General features: G+C 42.0%; 1 protein-coding gene across 1 annotated transcript in view; it reads right to left on the minus strand.

Moving 5' to 3' along the window:
• POF1B (POF1B actin binding protein) overlaps nucleotides 1-9,056 on the minus strand; it is a 180,029-nt gene extending 170,973 nt beyond the window's left edge. Inside the window, exon 1 of the mRNA XM_029606586.1 lies at nucleotides 8,733-9,056. Coding sequence (XP_029462446.1) covers nucleotides 8,733-8,948 — 216 coding nt within the window. The 5' untranslated portion in view covers nucleotides 8,949-9,056. The remainder of the gene's footprint in view (nucleotides 1-8,732) is intronic.
• Nucleotides 9,057-17,171: the final 8,115 nt, after the last annotated feature.

The following is a 17,171-nucleotide window of genomic DNA, read 5'->3' on the forward strand; positions in this document are numbered from 1 at the left end:
AATAATAAGATGCATTTAGCAAAAAAAAAAAAAAAGTGAAAATGGCAGCATTAAGCTTGCAGTTTGACAGACAGAAATAGTCCAGCATCAGCACAGCCATTCTGACAGGTCCAACACATTAGATGTATTTAATATTTCAAAATCTTAACTGAAATGACTAAAAGGGTCTAACACACAAATCACAAGTAGTATAAAATAATTCTTTATTGTTCATTTGGATGTCTGCTAACAGCCCTTTGTCATGTTACCAAAGGCAAAGCATGCCTTGCTCCTTTGGGATGGCAATTCAAATTTTGTATCGTTGAGAACAATTCCCAAATAGAGGAGATTTGCCTACAAGAAAACGCAGAATAGAACTGGCCAGTTGCTTTTTTTTTTTTTTTTTTTTTTTTAAACTAAATCCCTTTTTGCTCTGTGTGCTAATCATCAGGAAGAAAAGGGTTAAAGGCATCTCTAATGACCAAAAACAAAAGAAAAGGCCTAACAGAACCCAAGAAGCACTGGACATAAAAATGTTTATTTTCTTTTTTTTTTTTTCCAGCGATAGTAGCAGTTCCCCAGTCTTGGCAGCGGTTTGCTTAAATGCTGCCAGCAGAGCAGTGAAGCACAAAGATGAGCAAGCCTGTGGCATCCTGGGCAATTTTCCTAGCAAGTGACAAACCAGCTAGTGAGTACAGCAAGAAAATTATATTTTAAAAAGTTATTTATAAACTGCCCTGCCGATTTAAATAAGTCATCCAAGGCAATGTACAACAATCAAATAAAAGCAATCAACAAAACATCCAACATCTATAATCCACATAAGAAAAATAAAATACAGAACAGCTCAGCCTATCTCCAAAGACCCTTAATAAAATATAAGGACTTTGATGTCTATTTTAAATCCTTTGATTATTCTTTTGAAAGCATACAGGAGTCAGGTTTGAGCAGCACTTTTCAAAATTAATTCCTCGGGACATGCAGATTTTCCAACAACAGAAAGCACTCTATTCATTTGGCACAACTGAATATTTAATTTTTATTTCGGCATGGGAGATAAACTTTGTAAGCCACCTAACAATGTGACAGCTGAAATCAGTGGATAGGTGCATGGGCTGACCATGATCTCCAAAACCCATATTTTAACAGTTCGGGAAGGGGTGGGGGATGGGTTTGCATCATTTCATGCTTTTTGAAGTAAAGTACAGCTCTTTACTACTACATAAGAACAGCCATAACAGGTCAGACCAAGGGTCCCTCAAGCTCATTATCCTGTTTCCAAAAATAGCCAGTCCAGGTCATGCCCAGCAGGATCCCAAATAGATAAATTCCATGTTGCTTATGCTGAGGGATAAGCAGTGACTTTCCTCAAGTCTGCTTGGTTAACAACGGTTTATTGACTTTTCTTCCAGGAACATGTCCAAATCTTTTTTAAATCCAGCTATGTTAAAATGCCTTTACCACCTCAGACAAAGAATTCCAGAGCTTAACTGAGCGAAAAAGTATTTTCTCCAATTTATTTTAAATTTGGTTAGTAACTTCACGGAGTACCCCTTAGTCTTTGTAATTTTTTGAAAGGGTAAACAACTGATTCACATTTACCAGTTCCACTACACTCCTGATTTTATGGACCTATCAAATATCTCCTCTCAGCAGTCTTTTCTAAACTGAAGAGCCTTTAGCCTTTCATAAGGGTACTGTACCATTCCTTTAATCATTTTGGTCGCCCTTCTCTGAAAGATTTCCAGTTCTGCCATATCTATGAGGTGTGGTAACCAGAACTGCACACAATATTCTAGATGCAGTTGCACCATGGAGTGTTTTACAAAGGTATTATGATATTTTTCCGGTTTATTTTCCATTCCTTTCCTAATAATCCCTAACATTCCGTTTGCTTTTTTGATCGCCCTGCACACCGAACTAAGGATTTCAATGTATTATCCACAATGATGCCTAGATGGAGATTCCTAATATGGAACCTAACATCTTGGAACGATAGTTTGCATTACTTTTCCCCCATGTACATGACTTTGAACGTGTCCATATTAAAATTTCATCTGCTGCTTGGATGGCCAGTCTGCCAAGGTCCTCCTACAATTTCTCATAATCGTTTGTGATTTAACAACTTGGGATCATTTTTTCGTCTTTCACAAATTTGATCACCTCATCACAGCTTGGATATATATATATATATATATATATATATATATATATATATATACACACATAAAAATCACTTATCCAAGTTCAGATCCCTGGGGCACTCCACTATTTAAATTCCTCTATTTAGAAAACTGCCCATTTAATCCTACACTCTGTTTCCTTTTAAACCAGTTTGCAAACCACAAATAGATATTGCCTCTATCCCATAACTTTTTTAATTTTCTCAGGAGCTTCTCATGAGAGACTTTGTCAAATCCAACACACTACATCCACTGACTCACCGTTCTCCAAATGTTTTAACCCCTTCAAAAAAAAAAAAAAAAAATGTAGCAGATTGGTGAGGCAAGATTTCCCTTGGCTCAATCCATATTGGATAGGACCCATTATACTACGGCTCTCTTATGTTCTGTAATTTTGTTCTTTAGAATAGTTTTTACAATTTTTGCAAGCACTGATGTCAGACTCACAGGTCTAAAGTTTCCCAGATCACCCCTGGAGCTCTTTCTAAATTCTTTATTATAGTTTTTAAATCAAATATACCAAAATATTTGACAAAGAAAAATGCACAATATATATAATATTCTGTATATCAATAGGGAAATAATATATCAATATATATTGCCATTAGACCCCAATAAAGAAAGGGGGGGGAGACAGGAAAAAAAAACCATGGGGAATGGCTATGACACAAATCAAATTACAATAGTAAGAGGATGAAGGCTACATAGCAGAACTCTACCCAATCAAGAAATATCCACAAGGGCAGAGGAAGAACGAACCACAACTCCTCTTCTGTCATCCAAAAAGTTCTTCAGCTGGCTAGGATCAAAGAAAACAAATCTTGAAGAATCAAGTGTTTTGAGACATTTACAGAGATAATGTATAATACATGTGGCTCCTAAAGAAAGAACTGCAACTTTCATTGCTAAGAATTTCTTCCTTCTTTCTTGCATTGCTCTGGATATATCAGGAAACATCCAAATCTTTTGACCTCTAAACAAAGCATCCTTGTTACAAAAATATAGATGAAAGATATTACAGTCTTGCATAAAAGAAAAAAAAAAAAAGTCACCAACAAGGTAGCACGACCCCCCACATTTTCTTTATCAGCGTTTTCCAGGAAATCAATTAAGTTAGTAGGAACTTCCATCAAAGCATTATCTGCTGATCTTCTAGGAGCAGGAAGGAAAAAGATCTTCTCTATAGGGGGGAGGGCATTTTCTGGAATTAACAAAACTTCTTTTTTGAAAGATCAGGTGGTGTACTGAGAGGAATCCGAAGAAAATTAAGTATTCTTAGATTCAGAGACCTGAGAGAGTTCTCAATATTCTCAATTCTACAAGAAGTAGAAGACAAATCCTTGATATTGACCTGAACATCTTGAACCTTCACTAAAGATGCTTCTCCATCAGACGCTTTCTTCTCCAAAGAACTAAGTCAGAGCTCATGAGACTGAAAATTGTTATGCAAATCAGTAGTCAAGGAAACTAAAGAGGTAACAGATTTGTTAACTGCCATCATAACAGTTCAAAGATTATCCAGGGTAATAACTGCAGGTTTGATAAAAGTAGCAGAATCATGAAGAGCCATAGAAGGAGCCTGAGTAGATGAAACAGGATCCTTCAGACTTATTCCAGTTGACCCAGCCAGCGAAGCAAGTTGTGGGACTAACCCCTCCACACTAACCTGAGTGTCCCGAGGCTCTTGCGACTCTCCTGCTAAGTTCCGGCGCTGAATCTGCGTCGGAAAAACAGGAGAAGCAGAGCCAATAGATGAAATGGAGCTGTCCAAAGGCCCAATCACTTTGTCAGAAGCATCAGCAAGAGTGGTGGCACTAACAGAAAGGCGCGGAGTGGAACGACAATCAGGGCTAAGAGAAACTTCCGTCGCCGACAAGCTGGCGACCCCAAGTCCAGCCAAGCCGGCATCGACCACTGAAACACGGGTAGGTAGATGTTCCGGCATAATTGTCTGGCGAAGGACAACTGATGATTCAGCCGTCTTGCCCTGCCTAATAGCTCCTTTTCACTTCCCCATCTCAGAAAGCTTTCAGGCAAAATTTCAAAGAAGAAAAAATAGAATTCTTCTAGAGCTGCTCGGGAACACATCTGCTATGTGGAAGCCATCTTAATTCCCCTCCCCCGGAGCTCTTTTTAAAAACTGACATTACATTAGCCACCTCCTTCCAGTACAACAGAATCTTAGAAATAGGTCTGGATCTACTTTTGGAGTTCTTTCAGAACTCTGGAGTGTATACCATTTGGACCAGGTGATTCGCAAGCTCTTTGGTTTGTCAGTTTGCCCTATTACATCTTCCAGGTTTACCGTGATTTGTTTCTATTTCTCCAAATCACCAACATTAAATACTGTTTCCAGCATAGGTATCTCCCCAACATCCTCCTCAATAAAAACTGAAACAAAGAATTCATTTAGGTTTACTGCTATGGCCTTGTGTTCCCTAAATGCCCCTTTAACTCATAAGAATATAAGAAATACCATATTGGGTCAGACCAAGGGTCCATCAAGCCCAATATCCTGTTTCCAACAGTGGCCAATCCAAGTCACAAGTAACTGGCAAGTACCCAAGCATTAGATAATAAGCAATAGTAGCTTGTGATCTAATTACCATAACCTCTAGGAACTTATCCAAACCTTTTTTAAACCTAGTAACACTAACTGCTGAAACCACATCCCCTGGCAATGAATTCCAGAGTTTAAGTATATACTGAGTGAAAAAGAATTTTGATTTGTTTTAAATGAGCTACTTGCTAAGTTCATGGAGTGCGTCCTGGTCCTTCTATTATCTGAGAAAGTAAATAACCGATTTGCATTAACTTGTTCAAGTCCTGTCGTGATTTTGTAGACTTCTATTATATTCACCCTCAGTCGTCTCTTCTCAAAACTAAACAGGCCCAACTTCTTTAGCCTTTCCTCATAGGGCAGCCGTTCCATGCCCCATATTATTTTGATCACCCTTTTCTGCACTTAATCCAGTGCAGCTATATCCTTTTTTGAGATGCAGTGACCAGAACTGCCCAGAGTATTCAAGCTGCGGTTTCACCATGGAGCGATACAGAGCCATTATGATATCCTCTGTTTTATTTTCCATTCCCTTCCTAATAATTCCTAACATTCTGAACATAAGAACATGCCATGCTGGGTCAGACCAAGGGTCCATCAAGCCCAGCATCCTGTTTCCAACAGAGGCCAAAACCAGGCCACAAGAACCTGGCAATTACCCAAACACTAAGAAGATCCCATACTATTGATGCAATTAATAGCAGTGGCTATTCCCTAAGTAAAATTGATTAATAGCCATTAATGGACTTCTCCTCCAAGAACTTATCCAAACCTTTTTTGAACCCAGCTACACTAACTGCACCAACCACATCCTCTGGCAACAAATTCCAGAGCTTTATTGTGCGTTCAGTGAAAAAGAACTTTCTCCAATTAGTCCTAAATGTGCTACTTGCTAACTTCATGGAATGCCCCCTAGTCCTTCTATTATTTGAAAGTGTAAATAACCGATTCACATCTACTTGTTCAAGACCTCTCATGATTTTACAGACCTCTGTCATATCCCCCCTCAGCCGTCTCTTTTCCAAGCTGATCAGCCCTAACCTCTTCAGCCTTTCCTGTTTGCTTTTTTGATCACCACAACACACTGGGCCGACAATTTCAATGTATTATCCACTATGATGCCTAGATCTCTTTCCTGTGTGGTAACTCCTAAGACAGAACCTAACATTGTGTAACTAAAGCAAGGATTATTTTTCCCTATATGCATCACTTTGCACTTGTCCATATTAAACTTCATCTGCCATTTGGAAGCCCAATCTTCCAGTCTTACAAGGTCCTCCTGCAATTTATCACAATCCGTTTGAGATTTAATTACTGTGCATAATTTTGTGTCGTCCACAAATTTGATCACCTCACTCGTCGTACCCCTTTCCAGATCATTTATAAATATATTAAAAAGCACTGGTCCAGGGACAGATCCCTGAGGCACTCCACTGATTACCTTTTTCCACTGTGAAAACTGATCATTTAATCCTATCTGTTTCCTGTCTTTTAACTAACTTGCAATCCACAAAAGTACTTCCCTTCCTATCCCGTGATTTTTTAGTTTTCTTAGAAGCCTCTCATGTGGGACTTTGTGGAATGCCTTCTGGAAATCCAAATATACCACATCTATCGGTTCACCTTTGTCCATGTGTTTATTCACCCCTTCAAAAAACTGTAGATTTGTGAGGCCAGACTTCCCTTGGGTAAATCCATGTCCCTTCAAACCATGTCTATCTAAATGTTTTGTGATTTTATTCTTTATAACAGTTTCCACGATTTTTCCCAGCACTGAAGTCAGACTCACCTTGATCATCTAATGGCCCAAATGAGTCCCTCAGTGGTTTTCTGGATGTATTTAACAAAGTTCTGATTATGAGTTTTTGCCTCTATGACAAGCTTCTTTTCGAATTCCCTTTTTGCCTGCCTTATCAATATTTTGCATCTGTCTTGCCAGTGTTATGCTTTTTTTCCTATTTTTGAAAAAAGCTCTTTGGCTATAACAGCCTCTTTTTACACACCTTTTAACCATGCTCGTTTGGCTATCTTTTTTAATGTATGAAATACATCCTATCTGGGCTTACATGATGGTATTTTTAAACAATGTCCAAAGCTGATGTAAATGCTTTAAGTCTCCATTTTGAATGTTAAATGCTAGAGCAGTATTTTTCCTTAATGTTCTCCCTCTAGAGTTCTTCCTCTTTTCTATTTATAAATGTAACAATATTAAGCCAAACAAAAATATGATGATATGAAGTATAGCCCTAGCAATTAATGCATGTAAAAATAACAGCGAGATTAGCAAGCCTGGTTTAACGTTTGAATGTTTGCATTTATTTAAAAAATACTTGTGCGCTGCATGAGTGCTACTCGCAAAACACAGGGCCGATACAATAAGACGAATGCTCGTATTATGCACCCGTTTTCTGACCGCTCACACAGCTATATCTCCTGGGCACCCGATGAAGTATTTAAACGAGGGACTGTTAAAAAAAAAAAAAAAAGAGCACACTAGGGGAGAATTGTGTATCTGTGGTACTCAAATGCATCAGGCGCCCACAATTTCAACAGGTGCCCAATATAAGCGTCCATTTTTATCCCACTTCTTTAGACCAATTTCTGTGTTATTTTGCTGAGGTTGCTGAAGACGCCCATAGCTAAGTGCCCTTGCTATGGGCATCTAAATTGTGCGGCCATAAGATTTTTTTTTTTAATTAAGCCAATCTACATTTATTTTTCAACATTGCAAGCAGAAAATTTAAATGTCACAATAATACTAAGTAGGAGGAACCACAGAGGACTTTTTTTTTTTTTTTTTAATTTCCCATGAGTAACTTGCAAATTGACTTTACTCCACCTGTGGGGCTACAGTTAAGTGCTTTTAATTAAATACATTTATTACCCACCCTTCCTACATTCAGAGCAGGGTACAAAAATGAACAAATAGATGTTCAGGGAAATGTACAGTATAAAACATACAGCCAAGGAAAAAAGGGAAAGGCAATACAGAATCTTAAGGGGGGGGGGGAGAAGGTAAGCATCAAGGCCAAGAGACTGGACGAGTTAAGGGGTCAGAGGGGAGGGGTGGAAGACTAGGTAGCATCACCTGAGAGGGGACGAGTTGAAGGTAGTCAGCTGTCATCTAGGTCGGGGAGGAGGGGGATGCTCTCTTGAAGAGTAAAGTTTTTAGGACTCTTTTGAAGAATGATCTCTCTCGGAGATATCTTATTGCCTTTAGTAGACTATTCCACAATAGTGGTCCAGCAGAGAAGAACGCACGTTCCCTGATTTCTCGAGATGGGTGAGCTTTGTAGGGGGGAGAGACTAATAGTATCTGTTGTTGAGTTATCAGGGGGTGGGGGGTAGATTTTTATTGTTGAGGACAGCCATGGAGAGTTTAAGTTATGTATCGCGGAGTGGATAATCATTACAAGCTTATATTGTATTCGGTAGGAGATGGGGATCCACAATAAAATATGCCTCATTAAAAAGTGTGCATTGGGCACCCAGCAATTTCCTGCATGGAGCGGGGGGGTTTAATAGCCTCATCTACATAGAATTTACACATGATGGGCACTATTTGCTACGCATTTGTTTGCACGCACGTTTTGGAAGCCCTAATCTCCGAGTGCATCCAAAACGAGAGTCCAACCTCGCCTAGACCCATGCTCTAAGCTGAATACACTTTATTGCATCGGCCCCAGAGCATGCACAGGACACATGAATTGATCCTGGAAGGGAAGGCTCACCTGAGAGAAAAATAAGAGCAGAATTAACTTCCCTCCAGAGGCCCGCTAGACAACACGTCCCCTGTGACAGTCCCGCTCCCCAGCCAAGAAGATGCGCTGGAAGCGAAATAAAGAGAGAAAAGGAGACATGAGAGGAGGATCCCGGCAGCACAGGAGGAGGAGGAGGAGAGGGGGTGCGCGCGACAGGCCAGCAGAATCCAGGCGAGTCGGTCCAGCAGCTGTGCAGGAGCAGAGCAGCGAAAGAAAGCGAGAGAGAGAGAGAGAGGCAGCGCGCGGTACCTGCACGAGAGGCGGCTCCGTGCCCCACACGAAGCTCTGGTAATGCGGGCTGGCCGCGCGCTCCAGCGGGGACTGCGGCAGCGGCGAGCCCGGTTCCAGCACCTGCATCATCTTGGTGACGGGGCTGTAGGTGCGCACCCGCTCGTAGAAGACGTTGTCCTTGTCGACGGGGACAGTGCCGTTCTCTGCGGACCAGGGACCCGACGAGGTGGACATGACGGCGCGAGTTCCCGGGGCAGGGGAGGAGCAACTGCGTGCCTACGAGCGAGCTCTGGACGAGAAGCGAAGTCACTGTTACGCTCCAGCTGGGCGGGGGGGGGAACTGAACTGAGCCGAGCCGAACGGCGGCAACTGCCCCGCCCTGCCCCAGGCGCGCGCGGGATTGGTCGCTTTCTGCCACGTGGGACGCACCTGAGGTTGATTGACATTGGTGCGGGAGCGCAGAGCCCACGCTTGTCGGACTTCGGCGGCTGTCAAAGGTTGGGCGTGGGGGGATCTGCAACGGCCGAGGGAGATGCGCTACTGTCCCCTGTCCTCGAAATTCACTTAAGAAAGGGAATTTGGAACATGTGAAGATCTTAATTGTGGCCTCACATAATAAAGGTGTTCCCTTGCTTCCAGATGGGTAGCGTCGGAACCTAAATCACCCTGCTGCTAAAGAAAGTGAAGCTCTGCAGGACCTACTTGTACAATAATCATACACAACGTGAGCTCCGTTTCCCACACCATATGTGAAAACTCCGAGAGGGGTCTTTATATTTGATATTTTCATGCCTAGAGTCCTCGTAGAAATACGTATGGGCTGAGTTTACTATAAGACTTTCGGTGCGAAACTAGTACTGTAGGGCAAATGCTTTAAGAGAGAGATTTATGGGAACGATTGAGACTGGGTGTGTACTCGCCCAACGACCAGACTACCGGAAGTGAAATTGAAATATCATTAATGTACGGGAGAGCTCAAAAGGGTACTTAGGGCGAGAAAATCCCGAGTGAGCCAGATCTTTATTTTCTTACTTTGTTACTCTAAATTTGATTTCTGCCATTTGGGCTTAAAATGCATCAGTTAAAGTATTAAACCTGAACATCTATAAAGTATAGGCAGATGGGGATACATTTCATTTGAGTTGCGGCACAATTTGACTATTTTTTTAAAGGGCTCAAATTAAGCAGTAAATGACAAACTATTTTTAAATATGTAAAGTTTGAACTAAAAGATATTTGCACCCCACCCATACTATAAAGTTTTGTACGAAATGAATTGCTGAAGTTACAGGTAGTTGCCAGCTGCAGAGCTAAAGGGAATCCTGGCTCACACAACCAGCAGGCATGAGATGAGACAGAAAGGAAGAGGTATAAAAATAATAAACATTTTGTAAGCTGTCATCTTGGCTGTTCTTTGTACAATCTGTACAGAGGGTGTGCCTTGTAATATTTCAACTGGAGTGGGCATGCAAGTTTTATAATTGCATGCAGCCTGATTTCCATATTGTGAGACCGAGCCCAAAAGTAAAAACATGAAACAAGGAGTTTCCCAAAACTTGCTGTCCATAACCCTTTGTTTTTAAAGCCTGTCAGTCCAGAAGTGAGAACTGCCTCGGAATTGGTCAGAGCATGAGAGAAACAAAACATATTAAGCTTGCTTTTTCAGTTTGGGGGAAAAGTTTTATTTGGAAGAAAATTTCAAACAAATTCTTTCTGTTGATTTTAACGGAGCATTAAAATCACATATCTGATTCTTTGACTTTATGCTTTATTCTGGTTTGTGTTTGGTCTATACAGTAAACCTAGTGATGTGGTTTGATGATGGAGTTTCCCATTGACATATGAGTTTTCAGCAGCTCTCTCTGATTAAGTTTATTTATGTGTCCGTTGATGTAAGTAGGATCCTTAATTTTCACTTCAAATCCATAAATTCTCGGAATTTTTCCAAAGGTGACAATTGGTTTTAAACAGATTTTCATCTTAATTGCAGGTTGATTAAAGAGCAGCTCTAGAACTGTGGGTGCAGCATTGCAAGGCCTCTCGCCGCTGCCGGAAGCCAAAGCACGTGCTGTGTTTCAAGTCCCCCCTCCCCCTCCTTTCCCTTGCACCCTTGAAAGCACTAGCTGATCCGACGTTTTAAGTCCTGCCTCTCCTCCCCAGCAAGTCAAAGTGCCTGCTGCCTGGCACCACCATAGGTCCCAACAGGCTCCCTGGCCCTGCAGTGCTGCAGAGCACAGGAGCTACAGCAGGCATGCTACCAAAGAATGAGAGAGGAGGAGCCTGGCACCACCACCAGTAAGGATGAAAGCCGAGCAGTGTGAGGGAGAGAGGGAGGGAGATTCTTGGTGGGGGCAAGGAGAAAGCGGGACACGCTAGACAGGGGATGGGGGTCAGAGGGATATGCTGAGTGAATGGATGGGAGAATCTGTGTACTATTATTTTACTGTCCTGGCTTCTTGTTCACCAATATAAACTGCAATATTTACCTGAAAAAAATAATTATTCATTTTTCCATTGATTTTCACCTATTTTTGTTCTTGTCATAATGAACCCTGATAAATTCATGGGAAAAATAATAAAACAATACAAAAAATGAAAATAAAGGTCCCGAGATATAAGACCAATCCTTGACTGGCAAATGCGACCACAGGTGACATAGGGTGAAAGCTGCAGTTGATGAAGTTGTAGAGTTTGCCTCTCTTTTCTCTTTCCTTTCTTTTTGTGCTTGTGTTCACCTGGTTTCCAAGCTATGGCTGGCCAAATGACTGAGCTGCCTCTATTTGACAACTGTTGATGTCCACCTTGCAGATTATAAAGCTGTACTTGAGGGTGTCCTTGAATCTGAAGTATGGTCTTCCATGTGATCTGTGCCTGCTTATCAATTGACCACAGAGCATAAGTTTGGGAATTATGGTGTCCTCCAACTTTAGGACATGGCCTACCTACTGAAGCTGAGCTTTCACCCACCATTCTCTCCTCTCTAGAAATTTGGCACCTTTCAAGGAGTTCTCTGTTGCAGATCCTGTTGTTGCATTCAACGGTCTGCAGGCTGCCCCCATGAACCACCACTTTTACCATTGTGGCCGGGCCAGCCACTCTGCCTCCTGTCGTAGCGAAACGCTGCTGACATGCCACCAAACACCATTGGTAGGATGCTGCAAGCCTCAAGGTGCCACATCTCTCCTTAGCCATGCGCGCCGACAATGGCCTATTTAAAGGGACCATGGCAGGAAAGTTCTCGCGGCCCCTAGTGATAATGTCACCATCACTGCCCTATATGAGGGCAGTTCCTCTGATGCTCCTTGCCTCAGAAACAGGTCCAGCTACCTTGAGTAGTACATGTTGCTTCCCAGCTTGTTTCAGTCTTCGTCTGCCCAGCCTGTTCCAGGCTTCATCTATCCAGTCTGTTTCAGTCCTATCTATCCCTTTTCCTTTTCCTCAGGCGGATACCTGGTTCTGATCTCTGCCTGCACTCTGGATACGCCTGATTGCTGCCTGCTTTGAACCTTGTCTGGACTCTAGATACCTCTGATCGATGCCTGCCTACGACCCTAGACTGGCCTCGGACCACGTCTCCAGTCATCTGCAGAGACACCCCAGAACCGAAAGGCTCAACCCAAGAGGAACGTAGGCTGGTATAGGTGGCTCACCATCAACCTGAAAAAAATGGAGGACATGTACCTGCCAGCTCCCTCTAAGCCTTCTGTCAAGGGCACTCATCTGAATGCAACTGACAAATTCTGAGATAACAGAATTTGTCAGTTGCATTCAGATGAGTGCCCTTGACATAAGGCTTAGAGGGAGCCGGCAAGTACATATCCTCCATTTTTTTCAGACTGATGATGAGCCAGAAATGTCTAGCTGCCAGAATGAATTGGTCTATGATGGTCTGGATGTTCTCCAGTGAGTGAGCTACTAGTGCACAGTCATCCGCAAACAAATAATCCAAGACCAATGATTCCACCATCTTAGAGCAAACCTGAAGATGTCTCTTTAGGGTGAACCTGAAGAAGCTTCCCCTGATTGTGACTGGATGTAAACTCTGCATCCATGTCTTGGGAGGCATCCAGGAGCATCATGGAAAAGTCAATAGAGAAGAGTGTTGACCCCAATACACAGCCTTGTTTTGTGCCATTTGAGACAGTGAAAGAATAAATGGATTCACCACATTTCTGCACCTTGGCCAACATTCCTTCATGGAAAGACTTGATGATGGAAACAAACTCTAGGCAGCCAAGTTTCTGGAGGATTTTCCACAGACCATAGTAATTGATTGTGTTGAAGGCCTTGTGAGGTCCATAAAGACCATACATAGATTTCAGTTTTGCTCAAGGCACTTTTCCTGAATCTGCCCGATTGAGAACAACACATCTATGATCACCTGGCCCATTCTGAATCCGCAGTGTGATTCCGGGAAGATGCTGTCCACAAGTTGCTCCATCAGTCTGTTGACATTTTCTGTTGCCAGCACTTTCCCAGTAATAGGCGGCAGCTGGTTCTGTAACTCTTCCTTTTATACAGATTGATGATTAATGCATCTTTGAAATCCTGGGGCACAGACCCATGCTTCCAAATACACTGGAAAAGTTGGGCAAGTTTCAGGCGCATGTGATCATCTTGTTGTTTGAAAATCTCAGATGATATGCCATCCAGTCCTAAGGATTTCCCTGGTGATGCCTGGCTGACGGCTTTACTGACCTCATTGAAAAATGGTAGTGTGTTCAGCTCTGCCAGCATTGTTCATTGGGGAATGTCATTCAGATCCTCTTCAGACATGCTGGAAGGGAGATTTTGAACAAATCTGTAAACTCTGCCCAATAGTACAGGATTTTTGGTTTTCTTTGTCAGAATTTTAGCACCATCTACTGAACAAGCAGATGCATTCCTATTTCATGTAGGGCTGTAAACAGCTTGGAGACCTTAATAGAATGTTCAGTGTTGTGTTTATCTGTGTTTCGTGCAGCTCTCTGGCTTTCTCCTCCCATCATTTGTTTTTCATTTGCCATAATCAGCTTTGAATTCGTGCTTGGCTTGACTTGGAGTAGAGAGCCTTTTTCCCAGGGACTTGTCAGCAATGTACACGCTATGAAGTGTCTGCATCTTATCTAGAGTTTGAGCTATTTTGTGTCATTTTTATCAAACCAATCCTGATGTTTCCTTATAACGGAGCCAAGAACATGAGAACTTGCAAAATAGGCTGCATCACAAAATTTGCTCCCTGCTTCTTCACAGTCTGTATCTGTGAAGTCAGAGTTCTGGAGCGGTGCAGCCAGTTTGTGTTGTAACTCTTCATTCTTAGTTCTAATTTCCTTGAAGGTTTTTGCTTGTGATTCTGATTTTATGGCTGTACATGGAGGGACATCTGCCATCTGATTAGTCTGCAACTGGACCAGCAATCTGCACTTCTCATAGCATGGGTAATCTTTACATCATGGATGTCCCTCAGTTTGACTATGATGTAATCCAGAAGTTGCCCTTGCTTGGAGTGGAAGTGCATCCAGGTAACCTTGTTCTTGTTTAGCTGCTGGAACATGGTGTTAGTAATCTCAAGTTTGTGTTCAGTGCAATTGGACAGAAGCAAGAGACCATTTGAGTTAACTTTGCCAATGCCATGGTACCCTAACACTCTATTCCATGAGACTATATCACAGCCAACTATGGTGTTGAATGTCATGAGTATCATGCTGGCCCCGCAGTAATTCAACATTCGCAGTGCTAGCACTTCCTGTATTCTCATCTCGTGCATCACATTACCTACTTGAAACTCAGCCATTTGCTGTTCCAGTTGTCCCAATATTTCTTTTTGTCCTTTCAGTAATTTCCCTTGGTTATCAAAGTGTAGGGATCCTGTTAGTCCCCTACTAATACTGGATCAGGATTATAACATTTGGTTTGGGGGGTAGACAGATTAGTATTTTTTCGGGTTTGCAGTTCCCCCATGTGGCAGATAGCAATGGTAGTGTCCTCAGTGTTTTTCTAGAGATCACCATTTTGCTCTCATGGATCCTTTTTCTTTCAAGGAGGCAGCATGTCCTAAGCTGTACTCTCAGTTTTCTAAGTCTTAACTTTAAACTCCACAGAGTCTTTTGTTTTATCTGAGAGTGTCTTTCCATCTTCTCATTCCTCTTTCACCTTATTTGAGTTTGGAGTGCCAAAATCCTTTTGGACTCAGTTAAGCTTTCTTAATTTTACTTTTGTATTTAATGGAAAAGGTTCCTTTCTTGCAAAAGGGTCCTGAGATCACCAGAATCCAAGGAGAAGACGACTTCCAGCCTCCCTGAGAGGAGAGAAGATAGATCACATCCATGGCCCATGAATTTCTACTGAAGACTGGGAGAAAAAGGACTAAAAGGTATCACCCTTGATACTACAAGAGGAGGTAGGAGATAAAAGACTTAACATGTTAAAAGTATATTTTGGATAGTTCATCTAAATTGGGAAGGAAGTTCCATACTTGCCCTATATTCCAATGGGAGGGAAGAAATCAGGTAACTAAAAGAACTAATTAAACTGGAATAATAGCTGAACTTAAGAAAGACTGTAAGAAGTCAAAAACTTGCTAAAAGCATTTGTTTCATCTAAAAAACTGAAGTAGAGACTTTAAATCATCATTGCACCTTATCAATAAAAGAGAAATGAGACCAATCCTACCCAGTCGTATTGTAATTTTTTACTTTCTGCGGTTGTTAAATGGGTTTCCTTTAAGCATGCTATGTCCACTTTGGACCTTTTAAGAGCTTGAAGGACATTAGAGCGTTTTATATGACTTTCCAGGCCATTCACATTTAGGCTAACTAAATGCATACACAGCTAGGAGGGAGGGACAGATGGGAGGGAATAAAAAATTAAAAGTAAAATTGCAAGATATCTTTATGGAAGTTTGCTAACATAATGTTAGTCATAATCATACCTGCTTCATGTTAAAATTGCATTGTTAGTACCACTGTTGATGTCATTGTTGGCATTGATGTCCGTATCAATGTCAGTATTGCTGTCAGTATTACTGTACAAATTATATACGTACTGACTGTATATAATGCTCTTCGATTGTTCATTCTGGCTGTGCTTAAAACTGTTATTGTTACTGCATGATATCATTATGACTGTAAAATTGATGTAAGAATCAATAAAAAGAGAAATAAAAAAAAAGAGAGAAATGTTGGAAACCACCAAACAACTCTCATGTGTCTTATTGAATAGTGACTCTATTATCCTCTATTTTGAGTTTATCAGTGCTGTGAGCAAGAGACTTAATTATGGGAAAAGTAAAGAGCAATGAGAGGGTCTTGAAAGAAAACTTCCCCCATGCAGGAAACCCTGGAACATAACACAAATGGTATAGCCGATGAGGTGTTTATTAAGACACAGTCCGGATAGCAAAGTTAGCGGATAAACTTATCTGGTTAACTTTGGAGGCATATGTGGTAGTACAGTCATACAATTGAATGTAGCTGGCAATCTTAGGTAGTTAACTGGCTGACTATAGCCGGATAACTTTAGCACAGCTTTTTGACCCGACCAGACTTAGGGGATTATTTACTAAAGGTTTTCTCCCATTCTGTGTCTATGGGAAAATGCTTAGTAAATGACCCCCTTAATGGGCTAAGTTAACTGCTAACTTAATAGAGATGTGAATCGGAACTGGTATCGGTTCGGATTCCGGTTCCGATTCACATCGTGAAATTTTTATCTTGCAGTCCGATCGGGTTTTTTTTTATCGGCTGCGCCCGAGCCGATAACCAAAAAATACAGCTGACTCTTTAAAATGAGTTTGTTAGTATTCCCCCACCCTCCGGACCCCCCCCCCCCAAAAAATTTTTTTAAATACCTGGTGGTCCAGCGGGGGTCTGGGAGCGATCTCCCGCACTCGGGCTGTCGGCTGCCAGTAAACAAAATGGCGCCGATGGCCCTTTGCTCTTACCATGTGACAGGGGCTATCGGTGCCATTGGCCGGTCCCTGTCACATGGTAGGAGCAATGGACGGCCGGCGCCATCTTTAAAAATGGCGCGGGCCATCCAGTGCACCTACCATGTGACAGGGGCTGACCAATGGCACCGATAGCCCCTGTCACATGGTAAGAGCAAAGGGCTATCGGCGCCATTTTGATTAGTGGCAGCCGACAGCCCAAGCATGGGAGAATGCTCCCTGGACCCCCGCTGGACCACCAGGTATTTAAAAAATTTTGGGGGGTGTCCAGAGGGTGGGGGGATACTAACAAACCCATTTTAAAGGGTCAGGTTGTGTTTTTAGGTTGTGTCCTTTCTTCCCGCCCCCCCCCCCATATCGGACGATATTTTCAATCGTCAGATAACGATTCTCATCCCTATAACTTAATATCAGAGTTAGCTGGTTAACTTAGCCAGCTAACTCAACTCCTCCCAGTTATGCCTCCAGAACGCCCCCAACTTATCCGGCTAAATTCTAGCTCCCTAACTTATTAGCTGGCTAGAATTTAG

This window comes from Rhinatrema bivittatum, chromosome 6, assembly GCF_901001135.1.
Source record: "Rhinatrema bivittatum chromosome 6, aRhiBiv1.1, whole genome shotgun sequence".
Lineage (NCBI taxonomy): Eukaryota > Metazoa > Chordata > Amphibia > Gymnophiona > Rhinatrematidae > Rhinatrema > Rhinatrema bivittatum.